This window comes from Salmo salar, chromosome ssa09 (assembly GCF_905237065.1).
Source record: "Salmo salar chromosome ssa09, Ssal_v3.1, whole genome shotgun sequence".
Classification (NCBI taxonomy): Eukaryota; Metazoa; Chordata; class Actinopteri; order Salmoniformes; family Salmonidae; genus Salmo; species Salmo salar.
Genome location: NC_059450.1, coordinates 29,084,253 through 29,109,456, shown reverse-complemented (window position 1 = coordinate 29,109,456; position 25,204 = coordinate 29,084,253). Strand labels below are relative to the sequence as shown.

General features: G+C 42.7%; 2 protein-coding genes across 3 annotated transcripts; one reads left to right on the top strand and one right to left on the bottom strand.

Annotated features, from left to right (window-relative positions):
• Window positions 1–874: 874 nt before the first annotated feature.
• On the top strand, window positions 875–11,114 carry dglucy (D-glutamate cyclase). Of its 2 annotated transcripts, none has more exons than XM_014211080.2 (11): window positions 875–1,595; window positions 2,748–2,901; window positions 3,724–3,922; window positions 4,164–4,314; window positions 4,411–4,533; window positions 4,646–5,116; window positions 5,226–5,325; window positions 5,411–5,559; window positions 5,703–5,822; window positions 7,374–7,534; window positions 10,402–11,114. In XM_014211080.2, exons 3-11 carry the CDS (start codon window positions 3,788–3,790, stop codon window positions 10,549–10,551), a joined length of 1,560 nt encoding a protein of 519 aa, XP_014066555.2. In that variant the 5' UTR covers window positions 875–1,595; window positions 2,748–2,901; window positions 3,724–3,787; the 3' UTR covers window positions 10,552–11,114. The 2 variants fall into 2 exon arrangements, with proteins under 2 accessions (XP_014066555.2, XP_014066556.1); XM_014211081.2 differs by lacking the exon at window positions 875–1,595 and adding an exon at window positions 1,729–2,152.
• A 1,689-nt stretch (window positions 11,115–12,803) lies between these two features.
• LOC106611215 (ovarian cancer G-protein coupled receptor 1-like) lies at window positions 12,804–16,830 on the bottom strand. Its single transcript, XM_045723571.1, has one exon. It carries the CDS (start codon window positions 16,699–16,701, stop codon window positions 15,628–15,630), a length of 1,074 nt encoding a protein of 357 aa, XP_045579527.1. The 5' UTR covers window positions 16,702–16,830; the 3' UTR covers window positions 12,804–15,627.
• Window positions 16,831–25,204: the final 8,374 nt, after the last annotated feature.

The window sequence follows — 25,204 nt, the reverse complement described above, 5'->3', positions numbered from 1 at the left end:
CAATTGGCATGCTGACTGCAGGAATGTCCACCAGAGCTGTTGCCAGAGATTTGAATGTTCATTCTCTACCATAGCCCGACCTCCAACGTCGTTTTTGAAAATTAGGCTGTACGTCCAACCACGCCAGCACAGGACCTCCGGCTTTGTCTGAGACCAGGCACCTGGACAACTGATGAAACTGAGGAGTATTTCTGTCTGTAATAAAGCCCTTTTGTGGGGGAAAGCGCATTCTGATTGGCTGGGCCTGGCTCCCAACTGGGTGGGCCTATGCCCTTCCAGGCCCACCCATTGCTACGCCCCTGCCCAGTCATGTGAAATCCATAGATTAGGGCCTAATGAATTTATTTAAATTTACTGATTTCCTTACATGAACTGTAACTCAGTAAAATCGTTGAAATTGTTGCATTTATATTTTTGTTTAGTATATCTTATGGATGGAATGAGTTAAAAATGCTAATTTCAGTTCATGTGGCAAAACAAGCAAGTAGTGTGGAGTCATTGTAATATCTAAATATATTTTACATAACGAAAAATAACGTATTTTTAGCCATTTCAAGCTGGTGCACAATCCAAAAGTAAAACGATCCAAAAGTAAAACGACGCAATAACTAAAACTTAAGAACGGGAAGCATATAAAAGACGCACATTGAACTGATCTACCGCTTCTTAAACTTGCTTTCAGTGAAAATTACAGATCTATTACTCACTCTTCAGTTTCATTGTTATGGAATTGGGTCCACTGTGAGATTTCTGATCCAGTATTGCCTAGATTCTCGCGAGAAGAAAACCCAACCATGAAAACACCCAAGGTCAGTATTCGTCACTATTTTCTAGAGTCACAGTTATAAACCCCGCCTATTTCTACACGTTATCTTCTTAAAATGTGATTTTAAACCTAACGACACTGCTAACCTTATGCCTTACCATAACCTTAAATTAATACAAAAAATATTTTTTGTTTGTTTTTAGGAATTTTTACGATTTTGACTGTGCTATCTAGTGGAAACCAAGGGCACGGACTGAGCGGAAGTATTGCCATTTGCAAGATTTTTTTTTTTTCTTCCAAATTCGCTTATGGGAATATTCATTAGCTACTACTAAAAACATTCCTTCCCAGGTACCATGCATTCAGAAAGGTTTATATCGGAAATAGTTCGCTTTGTGCTTTCCACTTCCTTTCACCATGCACAGTGAAAAATCGACAAGAAGCTTATATGTTTTCTTATCATGTGCTACCATTATTCGTAAACATAAGTTGTATGGTATGCATAGGTTATACATGTATCATGTTAAAGAGGACGCATGCGTATTCCTCCCACTTTACACTTACATAATAAACGTTTACCTCTTTGTATAATTATTACAACACTTTTCAGCCAAATGTGAATAGCATTAGCTAGCCACTCAGATGTCACAGTTTTGAAATGATTGATTACCCCAAAGAAAGTATTTTAGATGCATTTTGAATAGGCCTGTGTTCAGGTTTGAGCATGTTTCAGGCGTGGCAAGGTATAAGGTCACCACCAACTCAATTCGACGGTATCCAGTGCAAAGACTAGTGTGTGTAAAGGCCACCACCACTAGAACGTGCTCAGGTGAGACCACTTCCATCTCAGTTCTTACAGAACAGACATCGAGTTTAATATGTTGATCACCAGAATCGGTCTAATCCAATCAATAAGAAAACAGGCAATAGACATTTATATTTTCAGCAAATGTCAGTTTTCTATTTTGAGGACCCAGGCCAATCATTAGTTTAGGAAGTTGATGCCATCACCTAGCTGTATGTGAATATGTAACCCATTACCTAATTCCAGCTACAGTAGTATCTCTCGCTTGCCAGACTTGAAGTCTCACATTGACTCCGTATATAAATCTGTCTGGCCAGTGTCACTACAGTAGCCTGATATCAAACCTCGTCCGTTCTAAGGCTAAGCATTTGGAGGAGGCGTTTGGTCAATGAGATTAGCCTACATCTGACACCCATTGACAAATTAACCAATATAGCGCACCCTCTAGTAGAGAGGCAACAGTAGCTGAGCCAGGTCAGTAGAGATGTCTAAGTGTCAGTCTGTTATGAGCCTTAGTGCGCTAAGGGCTCTGATCCGTAAGAAAACCCATGGCATAGAGAACACTTCTGGACTTGCTGCAGGTAGGTACGACATATAGCATATTGTAAACTGGGTGGTTCGAGCCCTGAATGCGGATTGGCTGACAGCCGTGGTATATCAGACGGTATACCACGGGTATGACAAAAAAAAAAAAAAGTATGTTGGTAACCAGTTTATAATAGAAATTAGGCATACCGGGAGTTTGTGGTATATGGCTAATATACCACGGCTAATGGCAGTATCCAGGCACTCTGCGTTGCGTCGCATTTAAGAACAGCCCTTAGCCGTGGTATATTGGCCATACCACACACCCTTGTGCCTTATTGCTTAAATATCACAACAATACTGCTTGAAAATCAACCAGCTGTATCGTCAGAGTGATGTTTACATTTAGGGCATTCTGGATGGCAACAAAGGATAAGAAAGTAACATATTGTTCTATAGACCTACAGTGCAGGATATTTTGTGTGACTGTCAGTTAGAATCTTTGATGTAATGGTTAATTATTGAATGAAACCTAAAGCACTGAACAAGCTCAAACATTTAACTTCCTCACATCTGAATAAAACAATGCAATACAATTCAGTGTACAATCTGACTCAATATTCCTTTTCATCATCAACATCTGATTGACAGGCTACCAGCAGGCTAATGTGGTGATCCTCCATAAGAGCCTAGCTGATGGCTTCGAGGCATTCTGCCATGCCAACCCCAGCCCCCTGCCCCTGCTGTACAGGAGTCAGCCTGGGGAGTGGGGCTGTCCACCTCTCGCTGCAGACGCAGACATCAGGTACTGACTGAAACACCCCTAACACAAAATCCGACAATCATTACAATACAAATGCAACAATATCACATGGACATTACACATGATACAAACAAACACATCACACAATAAGCCTACAGAGACTGCACCATCTTGAATTGGTTATATTTAATGTTATTATGGGGGGGTATTCCTGAATCTAGTGAGGCATTCATGTGATGCTAACTCAAGAGAGTTGTGACTTTGATGGTAATTTTTATGTCTTGAAACAATCCCTTGACTACCCATGTGAGGTTATTTTATGTGCAGAGAAGATGTCTGTTCAGAATATAGCAGTTCAATCCGGGCAAAGTCTACTCTGAGTGGCCGTGTAGATTTAACCTCTGTCTTGTATTCATGTAATTATTTCCAGGACATGACCCTGCGTTTATGGCACATTTTGTAACTGAGAAATGTACCCATTCATCTTCCCCCATTGTTTTCCAACCTTTCACACTGCAGTAAAGCTAGTGTTGTTGTCTGTGTGTGCAGAGACTTTCAATAAAAAGAGGCTGCATTGTGTGAATGTAGGCTCTAGTCCATGTTCTCAGGAAAGGGAACCGTACCAGAGTATTTTCCACTGAGTTTCCACTTCCTTTTCACTAGACAATGAGAACTGTTTCTGTTTGATCAACAGTAAACAGCCTCTCCGGTCTATTCCTAGCTCTTTTGCTGCGCCTGTCTGTCTCTTTGCCTGTCTGTCTCTCTGTGTCTGTCTGTCAAGGACCCAAAGTTGCTTTACAATGATAGAACAAAAACAAACAGTAGTACAATATCAATCATTTCTATACATCTACTTCTCCACAGAGTGGACTGTCCCCAGTACTGTGTGTTTAAGGACGGCCTGCTGGTATCCAGAGTGTCCAGCCTGATGTCCTACAGCGGTCAGCTCCAGGACATGGTCACCTTCTACCTGGGCTGTAGCTTCAGCTTTGAGAGGACAATGCGGGAGGCCGGGGTCCCTGTCCGAAATGTGGAGCAGAACTGTAATGTCAGCATGTTCAGGGTGAGACTGGGAAGGAGGGTTTCTGCCAGGTAGAAATCTGAAGCGACTCACTGTGCCAACAGAACAGAATATAGTGATTTTCCACCAAGAAGGACATTCTTTTTCACAGGCTCGTAATTACCATATTATTTCTGATTTGGAGACAAACATATGCATAGTTCAAGAGACAAGACTTACAATGTACACAATGAGTAAAGCACATAATTTAGGCCTGTATTTTAATACACTGTCCCCTCTGCAGACATCTCTCCAGTGTAGAGGAGTGGGTCAGTTCCAGTGCCCTATGGTGGTGACTATGAGACCAATACCTGAGGAGAAGCTGGACATTGTGGCCCAGATCACTCACCTGAACCCTCTGGCCCATGGAGGACCCATCCACATTGGGGACCCAGGTACACAACTGCAGATGGGTCCTTTGTTTGTAGAAAACCAAAAGGCCCTCTTCCAGCAATTTACATCCTGTCTGACTCTGCACCATCTCATCACAGCTGTGCTGGGGATCCAGGACGTATCCAGGCCGGAGTATGGGGACCCGGTGGCCCTTGGCCCAGGAGATGTACCTGCGTTCTGGGCCTGTGGGGTCACTGGTGTGGAGGCTGTCCAGAGTTGCAGTGAGTGGCTGTCTGGTTGTAATATTTATTACTGCATAACTGGCTAACAAGACACATATGGTGTTGGTTTCCCATTGACAATGAACAATAAAGTGTTCTTCTTCCTCCTCAGAGCCCTCACTGGCATTCACCCACTCTCCAGGCTGCATGTTCCTCACTGATCGAGAGGACTCATCCGTCTCTGCGTCCACATCCACCCCTGAGCCTGACCAATGCCCTCTGACTTTCTCCATCTCCCAGCAGCCTTTGCACTTCAGTGTGGCGTCCAAGGCTGTAGTCCAGAGCATACGAGACCTGGAGAAGATCATTGGCGAGGACCCAGGGGAGAGGGGTATCCGTGCGTTGTTTGTCCAGGATGAGTTGCTGAGGTCTTGCCTGTCCCTCTCCCACTCCTCATCTGTGCTCATCACTACGGGGTTCCCCACCCACTACACACACAGCCCCCCTGAGGAGACAGACGGGCCCCCCGGAGCCATCGCCATAGCAGCCACCCTCCAGGCCCTCCAGAAGGAGGTTGCTATAGTGACGGATCACCGCGCCCTGGAGATGAATAAGAGGATTATGGAGGATGCAGTGAAAAAAGGTACATGATTTGGCATATGTGTATGTGTGCCCTAGCCCTGACTCTATACAGAATTCTGTCAGTTTAGCTCCATATGTTTGGCTGACCTCTAACCGGTTTGTGTTTCTAGGTGTGATAAAGACAGCCGTACCACTGCTCAGTTACCAAGGCAACAGCCCAGACTCAGCACTGTACTTCCTGTGTCATGACGGAGACCATAAAAAGCCCAGGTGATGACCTCAGCTTTCAACACTCACACCTTTCACTCCATCCTATTCACGTGGGTCAATTTAGTATTTTGTCTGTTATGCTCAGGTTTGACCACTTGGTGGCAATAGAGCGCAGTGGCAGAGCATCTGATGGGAACTACTACAATATGAGAGGAGTGAACATCAAACACCTGGTGGACCCTATAGATGATCTATTCACCACAGCCAGCACCATCCCTGGCATCAGCACCACAGGTTGGTACAGATACTATGGAGTTTGGTATTCAGGTAGGCTACTGAAAGGTCCACCCGCTATGCACACAGATCTTTAGAATAATATGCGTGTCTCAATACAGATGTGTGTGTGTGTGTGTGTGTGTGTGTGTGTGTGTGAATAGGGATAGGAGATGGCGGGAACGAGCTGGGCATGGGCAAGGTGAAGGAGGCGGTGAGAGAACACATGCCCAATGGGAGCCTGATAGCCTGTGACGTGGCTGCTGACTTTGCCATCACTGCAGGTTGGGAATTAATGATGTATTCATTTAGACTTTATTTATTTACGTTTCAAATCACCTTTAGCGACCATCCTTACAGGATTATTTACTATATTATATTAAGGGTTGGGTATGTTACTTTGTAAATGTAATTCCTTATCCCCCTGATTATATTATTAGATACTGCGTTTAGATTTACAATGAGTAGATTGCAGCTCATTCTCCAGGCCAAGGGATATAACTGCAGGCAGAAGGATGGTTGTCTCAGGTTTGATCAAGGGTTGTGTATTATGAACTGCATTCCATATAGTCAGGCTGTGTGCTACTGCAGGACAGTGTCACCACCACAGACATGCTCACTGAAACAGTCAGACACGCTCTCATCAACATCCTCTCACCATCAATCAGAGGTCAGAGCAGAATTAGTTTCTTGCGTCAGCTGACCAGAGAAGAGAAACTGTCCGGCTCACCTCAGAATGCACACACACACACACACACACACACTGAAACAGTCAGACACTCTCACCTCAACATCCTCTCACCATGAATCATCAGTCAAAGCAGAAGTCGTTTCTTGTGTCAGCTGACCAGAGGAGAAGAAAAAGTGTCTGGCTCACCTCAGAGAACACACACACAACATTAGAGTATTCACACAGCTTTCGGTGAGTAAGATTTCCAATTAATACTTTACACACACAACACTTAAACTTGATATAGTGGCTCAACTTATTATGTTGAGAAGTTTACAGTCGCAGACAATAGAGACAACCCACTGGGCAAAAACTGATTGAGTCAACATTGTTTCAACATCTGTGCCAGCAGCATACCATCCTTCTGAAGCTAAGCAGGGTTGTTCCTGGTCAGTCCCTGGATGGGAGACCAGATGCTGCTGGAAGTGGTGTTGGAGGGTCTAAAAAAAAATCCCAATGCCTCAGGGCAGTGATTGGGGACATTGCCCTGTGTAGGGTGCCGTCTTTAGGATGGGATGTTAAACGGGTGTCCTGACTCTCTGTGGTCACTAAAGATCCCATGGTACTTATTGTAAGAGTAGGGTTGTTAACCCCGGTGTCCTGGCTAAATCACCAATCTGGCCTTCATGGCCACCTAATCATCCCCAGCTTTCAATTGGCTAATTCATCCCCCCCTCCTGTCCCCTGTAACTATTCCCCAGGTTGTTGCTGTAAATGAGAACGTGTTCTCAGTCAATTTACCTGGTAAAATAATGGTTAAATAAATGTGATGTTGAATCAATGTGAAAAACTGATTGGATTTGTAGAAAGTCATCAACGTAAGGGCATTTAGTAATTTCTTCACCCAACTTTAAACCTTAATCCAATGACATGAAATTGTTTGTTGATTTCATGTTGAAGTCACCAAATGTAAATAACAAACTAGACGTCGAACTGACATCTGCGCCCAGTGTATAACCATTTGTGTTTATCTTTAAAAAATCTCATTAGATCATGAGATAGCATCATTAAGAGAGTGTATGAGGGAGACTGAGAAAATTGAAGTTGTAAAACTGTTTTGAATCTCATCCTGTTCTTCGTCTCTACCCCTGTCTCTGGGTTGTAGGAGTGTCTAACTGGGGAGGCTACGGCATGGCCTGTGCTCTGTACATCCTCAGTCTCTGTCCCATCCACCAGCGGTACCTCCACAAAGGCCTGGGCCAGCCTCACCCACCTACCCAGGACCAGCACCAGGCCTGGGCTGCTAGCCTGCCCTCTGTAGCCAAGGTACGGTAGTTCCTAGATCACACTGTACAACTTAAGTACAATACATTTGACAACGGTTGTGATACAACTGATAATGTTGAGTTTGTCTGCACAAAAATGTTTACAACACCGCTGTATCAAAAGCGTTTTACATCAGTTGAACTGGGCCAGGGATGTAGTCAAGGTAAGAATGTCCAGGCCTGGCTCTAGGCCAAACTAATTCTATGTCTCTAGGTATATCTATGCTTCACTACATGCAGATCTTAGGCATGGGGTCAGAGCAGAGGCCCTCCACTGTCACAGTGAGATCATTATAGTGAGGTGCAGACAGAGTCCCTAGAGAATAGGCCGGGCCGCCACATTCTGGACATTTTTGTATGCGTGGTGAAACTCCCAGACCACTTCAGAACCCCAGCAAAGCCAATGTGTCATTAACATATGCATCTCACAACACTGAACATCTGTTCCTAAACCTATTGAAAATAAGCAGTGTTTTAAATTAAAAGGTTGGCTTGCAAAAGTATATGCTTTATCTATAGCAAAATGTGGCAAGCTGTAAAGAGAGGATGCCGAGATAGGGGCCAGCACAGCTTGCCACATTTTGCTATAGATAAAGCATATACTTTTGCAAGCCAACCTTTTAATTTAAAACACTGCTTATTTTCAATAGGTTTAGGAACAGATGCCTAGTGTTGTGAGATGTATACAGCACTTGACACAGATGTTTAACTCACAACTAGCATGTAAGCCGTCTCAATATTCTTATTTTGACACCGATCTAAAACGTCTTTACAGTACAGTATCTGTATTACAGTACTTGGGAAGCGTTGAAGTGATGGTTAAACAGCAGGTTGCAGTGAGACGAGTAGTGTAATTCAGACCCCTTGACTTTCTCTACATTTTGTTACGTTACTGTCTAATTCTAACATTGATTAAATAAAACATCATCAATCTACACACAATACCCAATAATGACAAAGTGAAAACAGGTTTTTAGATTGTTTTTAATACATTTACAAAACCAAAAAACATACCTTATTTACATAAGTATTCAGACCCTTTGCTATAAGACTCTAAATTGAGCTCAGGTGCATCCTGTTTCCATTGATCATCCTTGAGCTGTTTCTACAAGTTGATTGGAGTCCATCTGTGGTAAATTCAATTGATTGGACATGTGGAAAGGCACACACCTGTCTATAAGGTCCAACAGTTGACAGTGCATGTCAGAGCAAAAACCAAGACATGAGGTCAAAGGAATTGTCTGTAGCGCTCCAAGACAGGATTGTGTCGTGGCACAGATCTGGGGAAAGGTACCAAAATATTTCTGCAGCTTTGAAGGTCCACAAGAACACTGGTCTCCATCATTCTTAAATGGAAGAAGTTTGGAAACACCAAGACTCTTCCTAGAGCCCCCGCCCTGCCAAACTGAGCAATCGGAGCAGAAGGGTCTTGGTCAGGGAGGTGACCAAGAACTGAATGGTTACTCTGACCGAGCTCTAGAGTTGAACTGTGGAGTTGGGAGAACCTTACAGAAGGACAAACATCTCTGCAACACTCCATCAATCAGGCCTTTATGGTAGAGTGGCCAGACGGAAGCCACTCCTCAGTAAAAGGCACATGACAGCCTGCTTGGAGTTTGCCAAATGGCACCTAAAGGACTCTCAGAGCATGAGAAACAAGATTCTCTGGTCTGATGAAACCAAGATATAACTCCTTAGCCTGAATGCCAAGCGTCACATCTGGAGGAAACCAGGCACCACTCATCACCTGGCCAATACTATCCCTACGGTGAAGCGTGTGGTGGCAGCACCATGCTGTGGGAATGTTTTTCAATGGCAGGGAGACTACTAAGGATCAAGGGAAATATTAACGGAGCAAAGTACAGAGAGATCCTTGATGAAATCTTGCTTTCAGGACCTCAGACTGGGGCAAAGGTTCACCTTCCAACAGGACAACGACCCTAAGCACACAGCCAAGACAACGCAGGAATGGCTTCGGGACAAGTCTCTGAATGTCCTTGAGTGGCCCAGCCAGAGACCGGACTTGAACCCGATCAAACATCTCTGGAGAGACCTGAAAATAGCTATACAGTGACGCTCCCCATCCAACCTGACAGAGCTTGAGAGGATCTGCAGAGAAGAATGGGAGAAACTCCCCAAATACAGGTGTACCAAGCTTGTAGCGTCATACCCAAGAATACTCGAGGCTGTAATTGCTGCCAAAAGGTGCTTCAACAAAGTACTGAGTAAAGGGTCTGAATAATTATGTAAATGTTTTCAGTTTATTTTAAATACATTTGCAAAAAATGTCTAAAACCTGTTTTTGCCTTGTGGGGTATTGTGTGTAGATTTTTTTTATTAAATAAAGGTTAAACTAGGCAAGTCAGTTAAGAACACTTATATTTACAATGACGGCCTACACCGGCCAAACCCGGACGATGCTGGGCCAATTGTGCACCGCTCTATGGGACTCCCAATCATGGCCGGTTGTGATACAGCCTGGATTCGAACCAGGGTGTCTGTAGTGACGCCTCTAGCACTGAGATGCAGTGCCTTAGACCGCTGCGCCACTTGGGAGCCCAGAATGAGATATTTTTTTTTTTAAAGGCTGTAACGTAACAATATGTGGAAAAAAGTCAAGGGGTCTGAATACTTTCCGAATGCACTGTAGGTCAGTGTTTCCTCCAGATCCCCAGTCATTATTTATATTTTTTGGTTAAATTCCAACCCCAGCATACCTGGATCAACTCATGTTGAATAGTTCACTAGTTACGTCAGGTGTGGTAGTGTTGCAATGAAACATATATGTGGACTTGATGGGGGTCCAGTTTGAGAAACAGTTTGGTATATTTTAACCTGTGTCATCGGTCTCTGTTTGCCATGCCACAGGAGGAGGAGATGCTGTCCATCCTGGTGCAACATGGTGTCCGCAGCGGAAAGACAGGAACCCTGGGCATGGAGGTGGACGGCCTGACCTTTCACCCCACACACTCTGACCTCATCATAAAGCTCAGGGACCGCATCTCACAGAGAAAGTGAAACTACACCTTACAAACTACCACCTATGCAAAGTAGTGAACACACCACCAACCCACGCAGAGTAGTGAAAATACCATGCCGTTGCTGTCATTCCCCTCCTCCCTCCTCTGTATCCACCACACCACCTCCCCCAACGATTGGGGATGGTCCTTTGTCTGTGACCAGGTGCAAGCCCCACCCAAGCCAAAAGCTACTACACTGCAAAACCCTACACTATCTCACATCATTAATCATCTGATTGCATGGAACCTGAACACGATATTACAGTACATGGCAGTCTTCCTAAAGGCTTGAGTTTGATGCTGCCATGTTTGGATCAAACCGAGAAGTGTGGAGTTGGAGTTGTCTGTAGTTGTGCATTTGATTGCTCCCGAACATTTATTACAAACTTCATAAATTAAAAACCATTGTCCTTGTGTAGCTCAGTTGGTAGAGCATGGCGCTTGTACATAAAATGCATGCATGACTAAGTTGCTTTGGATAAAAGTGTCTGCTACGTTGCATATATTATGTTACAAGCTAAAGCCTGATATCAGCCAACGCCATAAACCAAGTTGATTTTATAGCTTTGTGATCTTAATTCTAGGATAAACAAGGCACTAGATTAGAACTATATACAACTGTTTTTAGTTTGTGATATAGACCTTGAATACCACAATTCCCAATCTCTCAAATATCTTGTTGAAAAGGGTTATTTTTTTGTTAGTAAAATCATCTTGTGTTGATTAGTAGGACCAAATTAATATAACCAAATAGAGAATCAGTCACGCACGCACACTGGACAGACACACGCGCACAGATCCGAAGGCAGACTGCTCTCAGGGACAGTTGACTGCCTTTGTGACACACTGCCAACTGTGCTATGCTACTAACACTTCGTCTCCAGCTTCCAGATAAAAGACAGAGGGGTCTGTGTGTTTTACACACCATAAATACTGGCTTGGTAACTTTTTGTCTTCCTTAGCTATGAGTCGGTGAGCAAAACACTTGCTAAGAGCAGAGTACCACTGAAACCTGTGTCCTAAAAACCCTGTAATTCTTCAGAGACATTGTTTAAATTTGCTCAACACACACTGTCTTACTAATATTAATGGTGTTAATGACATTTGTATTCGAAATCATAATCACTTGATTATTTTAATACACTACATAAACTGTTAAATCATGTAATAATAATTTGAAAAGTAATCAAAGTGCTGTTATCTGATTAGAGCTCCACTGAAACATGATTTCATCAACTGTCAGTGCCAGTGTGTGCTATGCTAGGGGCCACCCTCCCCTTACTTCCTCCCTCCGCAGCCAAGGTCACGCACAGATCTGTCTAAAACAACCTTTCACACACACATCTTACCATCAACACTGTCTGACAAACACATGGTATGGTTTCAGGCAACCCTGCAAAAACTGAAGACATATTGAATTCTCCAGCCAAAGAATTCAATCCAACATTATGCTCCTACTCTTGCTTCTAGTCCTTATGTCACTCAGTTAGTTTGTTTACCTATGGTTTTCTTATCTAACATGGATATGATAGAAAGCAATGATATTAGGTTTGACCTTTCCAAATGAAGCCCTTTCCTTCTAGGTTCAGCCAAAGTAAAGTTAGTGACGTCCAAGGAGGCTTCTGTTGCTAGGTTAATAAACAGACCAAGGCTTTTTCTTAGCTAGCGACTGGTTACACCTGAGAATGTTTAGCATTACTCGATGATGGAATTAATGAGTTGCTTACTTGATAAAATAAATTTTAAAATGCAGAACTGAACAAGTTCAGCCCAACAAAAACAGGACGCTGACAATTAGTGTCAATTCAACTCTAGTCCCACTGAGCCATGTGTGTGTGTGTACGCACGGTTCTGCTTCAAGTGTGTTTGGAGTTTGATGCATTAGTTGTGTTTGAGTGTGTAGTTCTATTTTGAATCACATTCCAACTGCCAAGGCAAAGTTAACTAACTGGGTGTTTCTGGGACGACTCCTTCAAATCCTTCACAGGTGAGAGAGATACAGAGATAGTCAACGTGATAGAGGAATGGCTGTAGTTGCATCTGCCTCAAACTCCTACAAGGTGGCAAAAGTGTGAAAAATGAGAACATACAAGACAATTTGTTTTATGCCTAAGACATATCAGATGAGCAATCTGAATAAGATGCAAATGAATACATCAAATCTTGGAGAAACAAATACAGGAAAGCCCTCTTCCAGAGAACACAATCCCAGAGGAAAACACCTTAACTCTACAGAAGAATCCTGACACATTATGGCAGCATTTTAATATTGATGTTGTAAATATGAGAGATCTGCTGAGAACATTTCCAATAAGACCAAATGAAAAGAAAAACAGCAAGGGTTCATAACTTCAGCAGATGTAGAATAAAAGTCATGTAACAGCAACTATCCTACGCAACAAGAATGCATTTCCTGCATCACTGAATACAGTGTCACTGCTAACGTCAAGCAAGACCACATGGTCACAAAGCAAATCTTTCAAATAGCAAGAAGTCAACAAGATAACATTAAACCCATGAATTGGTTAAGACATATCTACAAAAATAGACTTTGAACATTACTCTACAGATATATCATATGTTCTTATTGTGTGGTTAAAGTGACATGCATACACATACATATACAATATTTGAACAAATATTACATTTGATACCATTAGAGACCCTGCAGTAAATGTGTATTTCCTTGCGTTTTCTTTTGGGCTGATAGCGATGTATGAGTCAACACTATTGTTACACAGTCTCCTACTGTATGAAGTTATTCACCCATGATTTAGGAGCTCTGAATATCTCTGTATGTTTGCCTTACATGTTCCAATTCATCATCATCCTTAGGTGATTTACAACTGCCTCATTCACCATTGAAATTCCTCTTTTCCTATGTCCTTCTGCTTTGGGAAGATCTGGTACTTAAAGAAGTAAAAATACCAATGTAAGGAGGGGAAACATGCAGCAGAAAATCTGTGCAGTGTGTGAAAGGTGAGAGGTCAGCTGTGCTGGTCCTCATGTGGGTTGTTTAACCTGGAAATACTCAGGCTGTGTGGCCAGGACACAGCCTGGGGAGACATGGGAATGGGAGAGGGGATGGGGGCGTCATGGTGCTCTTCCAACTAAGACATCCTTAATAGAGGCAGGGCAGGCCCCTGGGAAAGAGAATGCGGTGGAGAACATTGTGATTGACCTATGCTCCACAAAGAAGTCAAGTAAGTCAGGACCTCTGGGGTACTACTGAGCTTGACTCAGCTAGAATAATCCACTTAAAATCTATCTTTTGGTATTTGTTTAATTGGTCCACTGTTGATAGAGTCACCAAATGTTGTGCATGTCAGAAATCAAGTTTAAGATTTAAATGATGCATAACTTGTCATACTGGCTGTATTTCTGCCTGCTTGAACGGCAATAGTTCAGATACACATGAAATGACCCGGGAATCAATAGACATCACCAGAGATGCACAAAAACAACATAACAGAAATTCATTCATTTTAAATGTTAAGGCTCTTAACCAATGTATGTATGTATGCATTTATGTGAGCTCCAAAAGTATTATGACAGTGACACATTTGTTGTTGTTTTGGCTCTGTACTCCAGGACTTTGGATTTGAAAGGATGCAATGACTATGGAGGTTAAAGAGCAGAATGTCAGCTTAAATTTGAGGGCATTTTCATCCATCCTTTTCAGGTGAACCGTTTAGAAATTACAGCACTTTTTGTACATAGTAGCCCCATTTCAGGGGACAAATTTACTTATATCTGTAATAAAGTAGTAAAAAGTGATGTATTTGGTCCAATATTCCTAGCACATCTTTACTACATTAAGATTGTAACTGTATAAACTTGTTGGATGCATTTGCTATTTGTTTTGAATGTGTTTCAGATTATTTTGTGCCCAACAGTGGCGGTTCTAGACCATTTCAACTGGGGGGGCCAAGCTGGGGCCAGTTGTACTGTTAGAGGGGCCAGTTACATTAGACGTTATTGTTGTCATATCGTTTTCTTCACTGCATTGCAGGCATTAGCAGGCAAAAGACCAAGTTCATAATCATCATCACCACTGTCTAATAAAGGATGTAAAAATAAGAACAATAGAAAAAATTACTTATGTAAAAATTATTTCATATTCCACATTTAGGGGGGCCACAAGGGGGTCCAAAATTGTTGTCACAGGGGCACTGCCCAATAGAAATGAATGGTAAATAATGTGTCCTTTTGGAGTCACTTTTATTGTAAATAAGAATAGAATAGGTTTCTTAACACTTACATTAATGTGGATGCAACCATGATTACAGATAAACCTGAATGAATCATGAATAATGATTAGAGAGAAAGTTAGAGGCATAAATATCATACCCCCACGACATGCTAACCTCTCACCATTACAATAACTGGGGAGGTTAGCATTTTTGGTGGGGTATGACTTAAAATCCAAAGTGCTGAATTACAGAACCAAAACAACAGAAATTGTCACTGCCCCAATACTTTTGGAGCTCACTGTTTGTATGTATTTTTGTTTATGCTCTACACACAATGTCATTTATGAATCTGAGCTAAGTTGAGGAATCCTTTACATACCCCTGAAATGGGAGCGATTCACAGATATTGAGCAGCAAGAATCTAACCCACGAATCCTAGAGGACCTACGATAGAGATAAATTAGGTCACGTGTTGATATGTCTGATCTGTGCTGATAGGTATGAAGTCAGTCACTCCTGAAATCACCGTCTGGGATTTAAAACCCTGAGAATGAATATTAAATAATGTGATGAGAGATAGAAACAAAATGTTACAGGAAGAAATTTGCTAGCCTGTATAGAGATAGTTTTGAAATCAAAACTCTCAAAAGAAAGCGTTGTAAAATTAAAAACAAAAAACATTACCTTATAACACTGTTGTAGCACTGCTATAACACTTTTTTTTATGACATCTCATTGCAGAATGTTCCATGTCACTGTCACTATTATTTTTCCCACCATCCCTCTTATCCAAATCTGGTTCCAACTCCTAGACTACTATTCAAGCATCTTTAGGTCCTTCCAAAGAACTTTATAAAACCCATGTATTATTTATATTACTGCTAAATCATCTGGTTCTGTGTCAGCGGTGTGACTGTTGTTGTCCCCTTCTCGTTGGAGGTGGCCACCTCGTTGGAGTCTGTCCCCGTGGTGGTGGCGGTAACAGGGCTGTGCTGTCCCCTGTGGCAGCTGCAGCAGAGGGCCTGGGTACAGGCCTCCTGGGCCTGCTGGAGCCCCTGCTGGGCGCTCTCACTGACGAAGCAGTACAGCGCCGGGTCGGCCACACAGTTGAAGCTGGTGAGCAGCAGGGAGAAGTGATAGTAGTTGAAGATACTGATGATGAAGGCGCAGTCCCTCTCAAAGACTGTACGCAGCAACAGGAACACGTGGTACGGAGAGAAACATACCAGGAAGATGACGATAGTGCTGGTCACCAGGTGCTTGATGCGGGTCTTCTGGGCACTCTGAGTGCCAGTGCTCTTCCTGACTGCCCGCAGGACTCTGAAATACGACACGGACAGGATGCCCAGGGGGAACAGGAAGCCAACGGAGAAACGGTAGTAGTTAATTGGGTACTCCCATGGTTGCATGGGGTAGTGCTCAAAGCAAACCGATTGGTTGGTGCGGTCAGTGCTTAGTTCCTTGTGTCTGAAAAAGACCACGCCCACGGCAATCTCTTTCAACCAGATGAACGCACTGGCCAATGTAGCCGCCCGCATGCTCCGGAATGCTGTGAAGTGGAACGGGTACACCACGGCCAGGTAACGGTCTATAGAGATACAACATAAGAACCCTATACTAATATAGATGTTTTCATAGAGCAGGAAGCCACACAGTTGGCACAGCCACTCCGTTTGGCTCCAGTCATCTCCCTGGAAGATGTACTGCAGCCAGAGAGGCAACGAGGCCAGGTAGAGGAGGTCCGATATGGTCAGGTTGAGCAGGTAGACCCCCAGCTCGTTCTTGGCTCTCAGCTGCAGCCAGGCGTGGTAGAGGGAGAAGGCGTTGGTGGGCACGCCAATCAGAAGGACCAGGATGTAGGCTCCAGAAAACAGGTACTGGTGGATCTCATGGCTGATGGTGCAGTTAATGTAGTCCGACTCAACCTTAAACATGTTCATCGTCATGCCAGACATGGCCCAAATGCCATGTTCCTTTCTGTTAGTAGTAGCACCCACACACTACCAGGCTGTGAGACCCATGGTTAGGTTGACTCAACACAAAGGCCATAACTCCAACTCAGCTCTGGAAGAGAAAAAAAAAACAAGTCAATGTCCTGAAATGAAAATACATACAATGAGAGTAATCTGATAGTCCATGTCTAAATATATCATTCTAAGAACAAGGCTTCAGCAGACTGAGACAATCTTAACTCAACTGGAAATAGCGATGGCCACACATCTTGAAATAACATACCACTATGTTACAGTTGCAACTATTGGCAAGTTTTACTCATAAGTGTCATCCTTGCTTATTATAAAAGTGTGCAAAAAAAACATTGGCAGTACACACATACTACTCTCACTGCAGTATTCAGACAGGATATTGTAATCTGTGAGGTGTTTGGAATCAGGGTGAAGTTACTACTTCATGTGCATCAATTGGCATACCGCCCCAACAGATCACCCAATCTCTACTGCACTCCACACTGGCCTTTCCCACCTGGACAAAAGGAACATCAATGTGAGAATGCTGTTCATTGACTACAGCTCAGTGTTCAACACCATAGTGCCCACAAAGCTCATCACTAAGCTAAGGACTCTGGGACTGAACCCTCCCTCTGCAACTGAATCCTGGACTTCCTGACGTGCCACCCCCAGGTGGTGAGGGTAGGCAACAACACGTCTGCCACGCTGATCCTCAACACTAGGGCCCCTCGGGTGTGTACTTAGTCCCCTCCTGAACTCCCTGTTCACCCATGACTTCGTGGCCAAACACAACCCCAACACCATCATTAAGTTTGCTGACGACACAACAGTGGTAGGCCTGATCACCGACAACGATGAGACGGCCTATAGGGAGGTGGTCAGAGAACTGGCAGTATTGTGCCTGGACAACAACCTCTCCCTCAATGTGAGCAAGACTAAGGAGCTGATCGTGGACTACAGGTAAAGGCAGGCCGAACAGGCCCCCATTAACAGCAACTGGGCTGTAGTGGATCGGGTTGAGAGTTTCAAGTTCCTTGGTGTCCACATCACCAATGAACTATCATGGTCCAAACATACCAAGACAGTCGTGAAGAGGGCACGACAAAACCTTTTCCCCCGCAGGAGACTGAAAAGATTTGGCATGGGTCCCCAGAGCTTCAAACAGTTCTACAGCTGCACCATCGAGAGCATCCTGACCGGCTGCATCACCGCCTGGTATGGCAACTGCTCTGTATCTGACTAAGGCGCTACAGAGGGTAGTGCGTACAGCCCAGTACATCACTCGGGCCAAGCTTCCTGCCATCCAGGACCTATATAATAGGCCGTGTCAGAGGAAAGCCCATAAAATTGTCAGAGACTGCAGTCACCCAAGTCATAGACTGTTTTCTCTGCTACCGCACGGCAAGCAGTACCAGAGCGCAAAGTCTAGGACCAAAAGGCTCCTTAACAGCTTCTACACCCAAGCCATAACACTGCTGAAAAATTAATAAAATGGCCAACGAACAATTACATTGACACCCCTCTTTGTTTTGTACACTGCTGCTACTCGCTGTTTATTATCTATGCATTGTCACTTCACCCCTATCTACATTTACATTTTAGTCATTTAGCAGATGCTCTTATCCAGAGCGACTTACAGTAGTGAATGCATACATTTCATTTCGCATTTTTTTTTTTTTTTTTTACATATACAAATTACCTCTAACCTGTATCCCCGCACACTGACTCAGTACCGGTACCCCCTGTATATAGCCACGTTATTGTTATGTTGTTGTGTTACTTTAGTTTATTTGGTAAATATTTTCTTAACTCTTCTTGAACTGCACTGTTGGTTAAGGGCTTGTAAGTAAGCATTTCACGGTAAGGTCTACACTTGTTGTATTTGACGCATGTGACAAATAAAGTTTGATTTGATCACCATAGCTTCTCTATTTCTGCTGTGTGTGTTTTGTGTTCCCCCACAACTCCAGGCCTCCAATTAGAGTGATTTTCCTGTGAGGGACATCAGAAGGACTGAGGAGATCAGGGAACAGTTTTCCCCACTTTCTCTGACTAGGGCTATGTCCTGATTTGCCAACCATCTCCTGAAGTGTGCACTTGCACACTTTCTTGCATTAATTTCGCAATGGAGGAAACTGCCTCCTGACAATTCTTACACCAATGCCATGCAAGTGCACACTTCAAGAGAAGGGTGGAGAATTCAGACATAGCCTAGCCCTCCACAACAGGCCTCCACAACAGGCCTGCAGGACAGAGAAGAGATCAAGATAACATCGTCCCAGTCATGACTTCACAGCCATATGCTCTTTTGTAAAAAAATAAATAATTTACCTCAATGATAAGCCTATTGAAATCAAATAAAATTATACCTGTGTAGTAACGTTGTAATTACACGAGTAACATTGTAAAAACATTCATTGTGTGACCATGATTAAAATACAGGGCATTGCTCTGTTCAGGCATGATGAATCCCACACACTAGCTCATGTGACTTGCCTAGAGCTTTTGCTGTTCTATGTGAAATTACCTCTGGTTCATCACACAGACAGACACAGCCAGGTGAGGTCTGCGCTCTACTAGCTGGAACTTAATAAAACCCATGTACTACATGGATATCGATTGGCCAGGCCTTGCTACCAGGTGACTAGTGAGCCTGCCAACAGCCCTATGCATGTAACCTTGGCAACCTAAACTGAAACTATGGAGGCTGTATATCAGAAATACAAGACAGTCAATACAAAGGGAAGACAGCACGGTGACCATGGAAACAGGGCAAGCATGATAGTCAAGAATGTAGTGATGAAATATTAAAATGCGTCATTACCCTCACAGGTCCTTCCTACTTTGTGATAATATCCCATAATGAAAATATCCAGAGTTACTCTGCTCTTACCTTTGTTCTCATAACATGTCTGAATGGGCCCATCTGCAGATGGAGATATAAGTCAACACAAAACCATAAACCATCACCACTGATACTGATGAGTGTAGGAAGCGGTGTGTTCAGTAGGCATCAAATGTTTTGAAGCAGAGTGAAAAAGGGCGGTACTAACTGCAATTATCAAATTACAAACACACGTTTGTTTTTTGATGTAAAATGCTTAATGGTCCAATGCAGAACATTAGCTACTGATTGATATTGGATTAGGATTTCTAGTATGAATATGTTAGATCAATAACAGAATCCCCCTGTCCTTTCTGCAGGATGTGGCTGGCATTATGTTATGGTCATAAAGACGACTGTGTAGGTCAGAGACTCTTGAAAGACTGGACAATCTGACATTTCTTCCCATAAATATTTTTCCTTAAAATCAACATTTGAAATATATATTTTTTACAGACCAAAGTACCAGCTATCACACCATGTAACACCACAACCTCATTCTTTACTTTTTTCATCAAGTGCAACTAACTGGATTTCTCTCAACTCCGTCAGACCACATAAAATGCATTTCATTTGTACAATTATTGCCCAACAAGTGTTTAAAGGCCTTGTTTGTTTAATTCTAACAGATTATTTAAATATGTAATACAAATCTCCAAATGTATTTTTGTTTTATAGCACTATTAAATGCTACAGGGTATGTTTTTCTAGACTTAGAAAACAAAACACTTAAAGCAAGCATTATACCTTAGGTCTAGCACATCAAATACTTCAATAGTTTAAGCATCTGAATAGTACTTTATTTTTCCAGAATATTGACCCCCTCCAACCACCCCCCAAAAAAAGACATCTATACAAAAATAGGGAAAATTATTCATTTGATGATCCCTAATAACCATTATTAGAACTTTCAGCACTCTGAATGAGTTGATGTTAGACAAAAATCTGACAGTTGATGTCTTACAGTGTTGACAAATAAAAAATGTCTTTATTCAAATCGTATACAAAGTAGCGATTGTTTTTCCTCAGTTGCTTTATAACTCTAGAACCTAATTTACATTTTAGTCATTTAGCAGATGCTCTTATCCAGAGCGACTTACAGTAGTGAATGCATACATTTCATTTCATACATTTGTTTTCCTGTGCTGGCCCCCCGTGGGAATCGAACCCACAACCCTGGCGTTGCAAACACCATGCTCTACAAACTGAGCTACAGGGAAGACTAATTAAATGTGGCAGTGGGGATTGCAATAATTGTTTAAATCAATCAAAAGTACAGAACTTTACAGACCATGGGTTGTCTTGTTGCACTAAACTCAGCAAAAAGAAACGTCCTCTCACTGTCAACTGCGTTTATTTTCAGCAAACTTAACATGTGTAAATATTTGTATGAACATAAGATTCAACAACTGAGACATAAACTGAACAAGTTCCACAGACATTGACTAACAGAAATGGAATAATGTGTCCCTGAACAAAGGGGGGGGTTCGGGTTCAAAATCAAAAGTAACAGTATCTGGTGTGGCCACCAGCTGCATTAAGTACTGCAGTGCATCTCCTCCTCATGGACTGCACCAGATTTGCCAGTTCTTGCTGTGAGATGTTACCCCACTCTTCCACCAAGGCACCTGCAATATCCCTAACATTTCTGAGGGGAATGGCCCTAGCCCTCACCCTCCGATCCAACAGGTCCCAGACATGCTCAATGGAATTGAGATCCGGGCTCTTCGCTGGCCATGGCAGAACACTGACATTCCTGTCTTGCAGGAAATCACGCACAGAATGAACAGTATGGCTGGTGGCATTGTCATGCTAGAGGGTCATGTCAGGATGAGCCTGCAGGAAGGGTACCACATGAGGGAGGAGGATGTCTTCCCTGTAACGCACAGCGTTGAGATTGCCTGTAATGACAACAAGCTCAGTCCAATAATGCTGTGACACACCGCCCCAGACCATGACGGACCCTCCACCTCCAAATCGATTCCGCTCCAGAGTACAGGCCTCAGTGTAACGCTCATTCCTTCGACAATAAACGCGAATCCGACCATCACCCCTGGTGAGACAAAACCGCGACTCGTCAGTGAAGAGCACTTTTTGCCAGTGCTGTCTGGTCCAGCGACGGTGAGTTTGTGCCCATATGCGACGTTGCTGCCGGTGATGTCTGGTGAGGACCTGCCTTACAACAGGCCTACAAGCCCTCAGTCCAGCCTCTCTCAGTCTATTGCGGACAGTCTGAGCACTGATGGAAGGAGTGTGCGTTCCTGGTGTAACTCGGGCAGATGTTGTTGCCATCTTGTACCTGTACCGCAGGTGTGATGTTCAGATGTACCGATCCAGTACAGGTGATGTTACACATGGTCTGCCACTGCGAGGACAATCAGCTGTCTGTCCTGTCTCCCTGTAGAGCTGTCTTAGGCGTCTCACAGTACGGACATTGCAATTTATTGCCCTGACCACATCTGCAGTCCTCATGCCTCCTTGCAGCATGCTTAAGGCACGTTCACGTAGATGAGTAGGGACCCTGGGCATCTTTCTTTTGGTGTTTTTCAGAGTCAGTAGAAAGGCCTCTTTAGTGTCCTAAGTTTTCATAACTGTGACCTTAATTGCCTACTGTCTGTAAGCTGTTAGTGTCTTAACGACTGTTCCACAGGTGCATGTTCATTAATTGTTTATGGTTAATTCATTGTTTACACTTTACAATGAAGATCTTTGAGTTGCCCAAATTTTGGAATCTCAGTTTTGAAATAAATATTCTTTGAATTCAGATAGGGCTATTGCAAGAAACTACATAAGATCCTTTTTCAGTTAATATCCATTTGGATAGTTTGAAATTGGGATCCTTTGCTCCGGACAATGTCATTTCCAGTCAGAGAGCCGATATGGAATTGAATAAGTATTTTGAAAATTCCCAGAACAAATATTTTTCCTTATAACAACATGTCGTCGGTAAATGTAAATTTTAATCTCAAATAATGCAAAAAAAATCTATAATAAGGTTTCCCTGCCGGACAAGGAGTGTCCTGACTTTCAAGAACCACCAAGGTGCATATCATAACTTTCTCCATCAGAATCCCCCCCCTTTTGTGTGAATGCCCACACACTCGATTCTTCATTGCTGCGACTTGCTTGAAGGGGGGGGATTCTTGCAGGGGGGAACTTTTCGGCACAATAAAGACTGCAGACCACAAACATCACAGCACAATTAGCAGCAATCAGACGTTAGAGGTAATGTCTAACTGAAAGCACTCCTGTGCTGTGAGTCAGCCATGAGTATAGAGATCCAATTCATTTCAGTTTAATTTCAGCAGTATCTAATCGGCTTTCCAAAGAGCCACTTGCTTGAGGCAAGTGTGTGTTTGTGTGTGTGTCAGTGACTAAATCCAAACCAGTTCATAGCTCAATGCCAGTCAACCTATTCAGTCATAGACCAATCATTCATAGACCAATGCACCAGAGACGAAGACTGGTACCCTGAGGGCATTACTTGGCCCACTAAGAAAAACTCCAAGTGACTGGGGGACCACAAAAAGAATGCATTGCCACATTGACTTGTGCTCTTAGTTTGACTTCCTACTTCTTGTCCTAAACGCCCATAGAATAATTATTCCAGCATACTCACTTGCAGAGGTATTGGACAATGACAGCTTGGACAGTGTAATATTTTAAAAGCTAGAAAAAATTATATTACTCACTTAACAATATAGACAAACCTTTCCAAACCTTGCACCTGTTATCGCATTGGTCTTCAAGCTGAAATCTGTCCACAATATATATAGTCTGGCTAAATACTGTCCACAACACAGCATTCTGTTTTGTAATAAGATAATTGCATTAGAAGAAGCTAAAATTGGATACATACATGTATTCTATAATATACACAATGTAGACTACTTCCCTCAGACAACCACCACTGGAAAGCCTATTGTACAATTGCAATAGCACAGCATTTAGGAATTATTTGCAAAGATGGTCATTTCAAACAATAGTTTTAAAAACCAATTAGAGCTACCAAGGCTTAGCCTATACAAAAAAAATACATAGAATGAGTCTGTGGGGCAATGGACTAGGTTTAGAAGATATAGTTGACTAAATAAAGCACGTGTTACAAAATAAAGCACGTGTTTGCATTATTATAAATATAGGATAAATCAAATAAAAATAAGTTTACCTTATCCGCTCCCCTTCTAATTGGCTGCGCGCGCGCTGTCTGATGGTGAGTCCATAGGTTTCTCCGTAGCAACTCGGTCAGTGCTCTGAAGAAAGAATCGCTAATTATTTTACTAATCCGAAAGTAACGCTGCTGTACCACACACGAGTGCCACTGAAGAACGTCAGAGACAAGCGGTCCCAAGGTGTTCCCTTCAGCGCCACAGAGCAGTTTCCCGAGAAATGTGTGGTAGGTGAGACAAATATATATCAAAACCACACTTTCATGATAAGAATGCTCGTTGCGCCAGTGCAGGACATCTTGAACTGCATCTATCATCATGTGAGTGAATTCCCTGTCCTCCTCCTTCCAGTAAACTACACTCCTACTGTGTGTCTATTCATGCGATAAATGCTGGGACTGACACTCTAATAATATTTTAACTTGCATCAGTTGCATGGTGTGGGTAATACCATCACATATTACCCTGACTATTGTCACACAGTAACATAAATCGGCCTACAAAGACAGGCAGGAGAAACTATATTTTACAAAACATTATTTAAAAAGGTTTCAATTGTTTTTGGACAAAAAAGGTCTATGCATCTTCATTAAGCTATGAAAACAAATCAAAAACATTTGCAATATTTAAATTTCAGTATCTTTGCACGTTTGTAGGTCTGTCATAACTAGTCATTTTTTAGTAGTGTTTGGTCACGATTATCAAACTCCAATCTCTAACCTACTGTACAATATACACAGGAAGTACCAGTCGGACAAAACAGTTGGTGATGGAACACCTATTGTGCATAGAAAAGAGAGGAAAGAAAGGAGGATACCTAGTCAGTTGCACAACTGAATGCATTCACCCGAAATGTGTCTTCCACATTTAACTCTGAATCAGAGCGGTGCGGGGGGCTGCCTTAATCGACATCCATGTCATCAGCGCCCGGGGAGCAGTTGTTGTTGGTGGTTAACTGCCTTGCTCAAGGGCAGAACGGTAGATTTTTCCACCTTGCCCGCTCAGGGATTCAAACCAGCAACCTTCCGGTTACTGGCTCAACGCTCTTAACTGCTAGGCTACCTGCCTAGGCCTGTGTGTGATCCACAGCAAACAGCTGATATTTCTCTTGGGAATGCCAATCATGCCAACCTTTGATCAATCTGTTTGGTATCTGAAAAGAACAAGTTGAAGGGAGATTTGAGTGCCAAATATTTTCATGCTCTACTACATAAATGTTTACATATCTTACAGTATATACAGTTGAAGTCAGAAGTTTACATACACCTTAGCCAAATTAGGCAAATACATTTAAACTCAGTTTTTCACAATTCCTGACATTAATCCTAGTAAAAATTCCCTGTCTTAGGTCAGTTAGGATCACCACTTTATTTTAAGAATGTGAAATATCAGAATAATAGTAGAGTGATTTATTTCAGCTTTTATTTCTTTCATCACA

Coding starts and splice junctions, on each gene's coding strand:
- dglucy (XM_014211081.2), top strand. CDS start 2,056: ATGTCTAAGTGTCAGTCTGTTATGAGCCTTAGTGCGCTAAGGGCTCTG. Junction 2,153..2,747: donor CACTTCTGGACTTGCTGCAG/GTAGGTACGACA, acceptor TCTGATTGACAG/GCTACCAGCAGGCTAATGTG. Junction 5,823..7,373: donor TGACTTTGCCATCACTGCAG/GTTGGGAATTAA, acceptor TCTGGGTTGTAG/GAGTGTCTAACTGGGGAGGC.
- LOC106611215 (XM_045723571.1), bottom strand. CDS start 16,701: ATGTCTGGCATGACGATGAACATGTTTAAGGTTGAGTCGGACTACATT.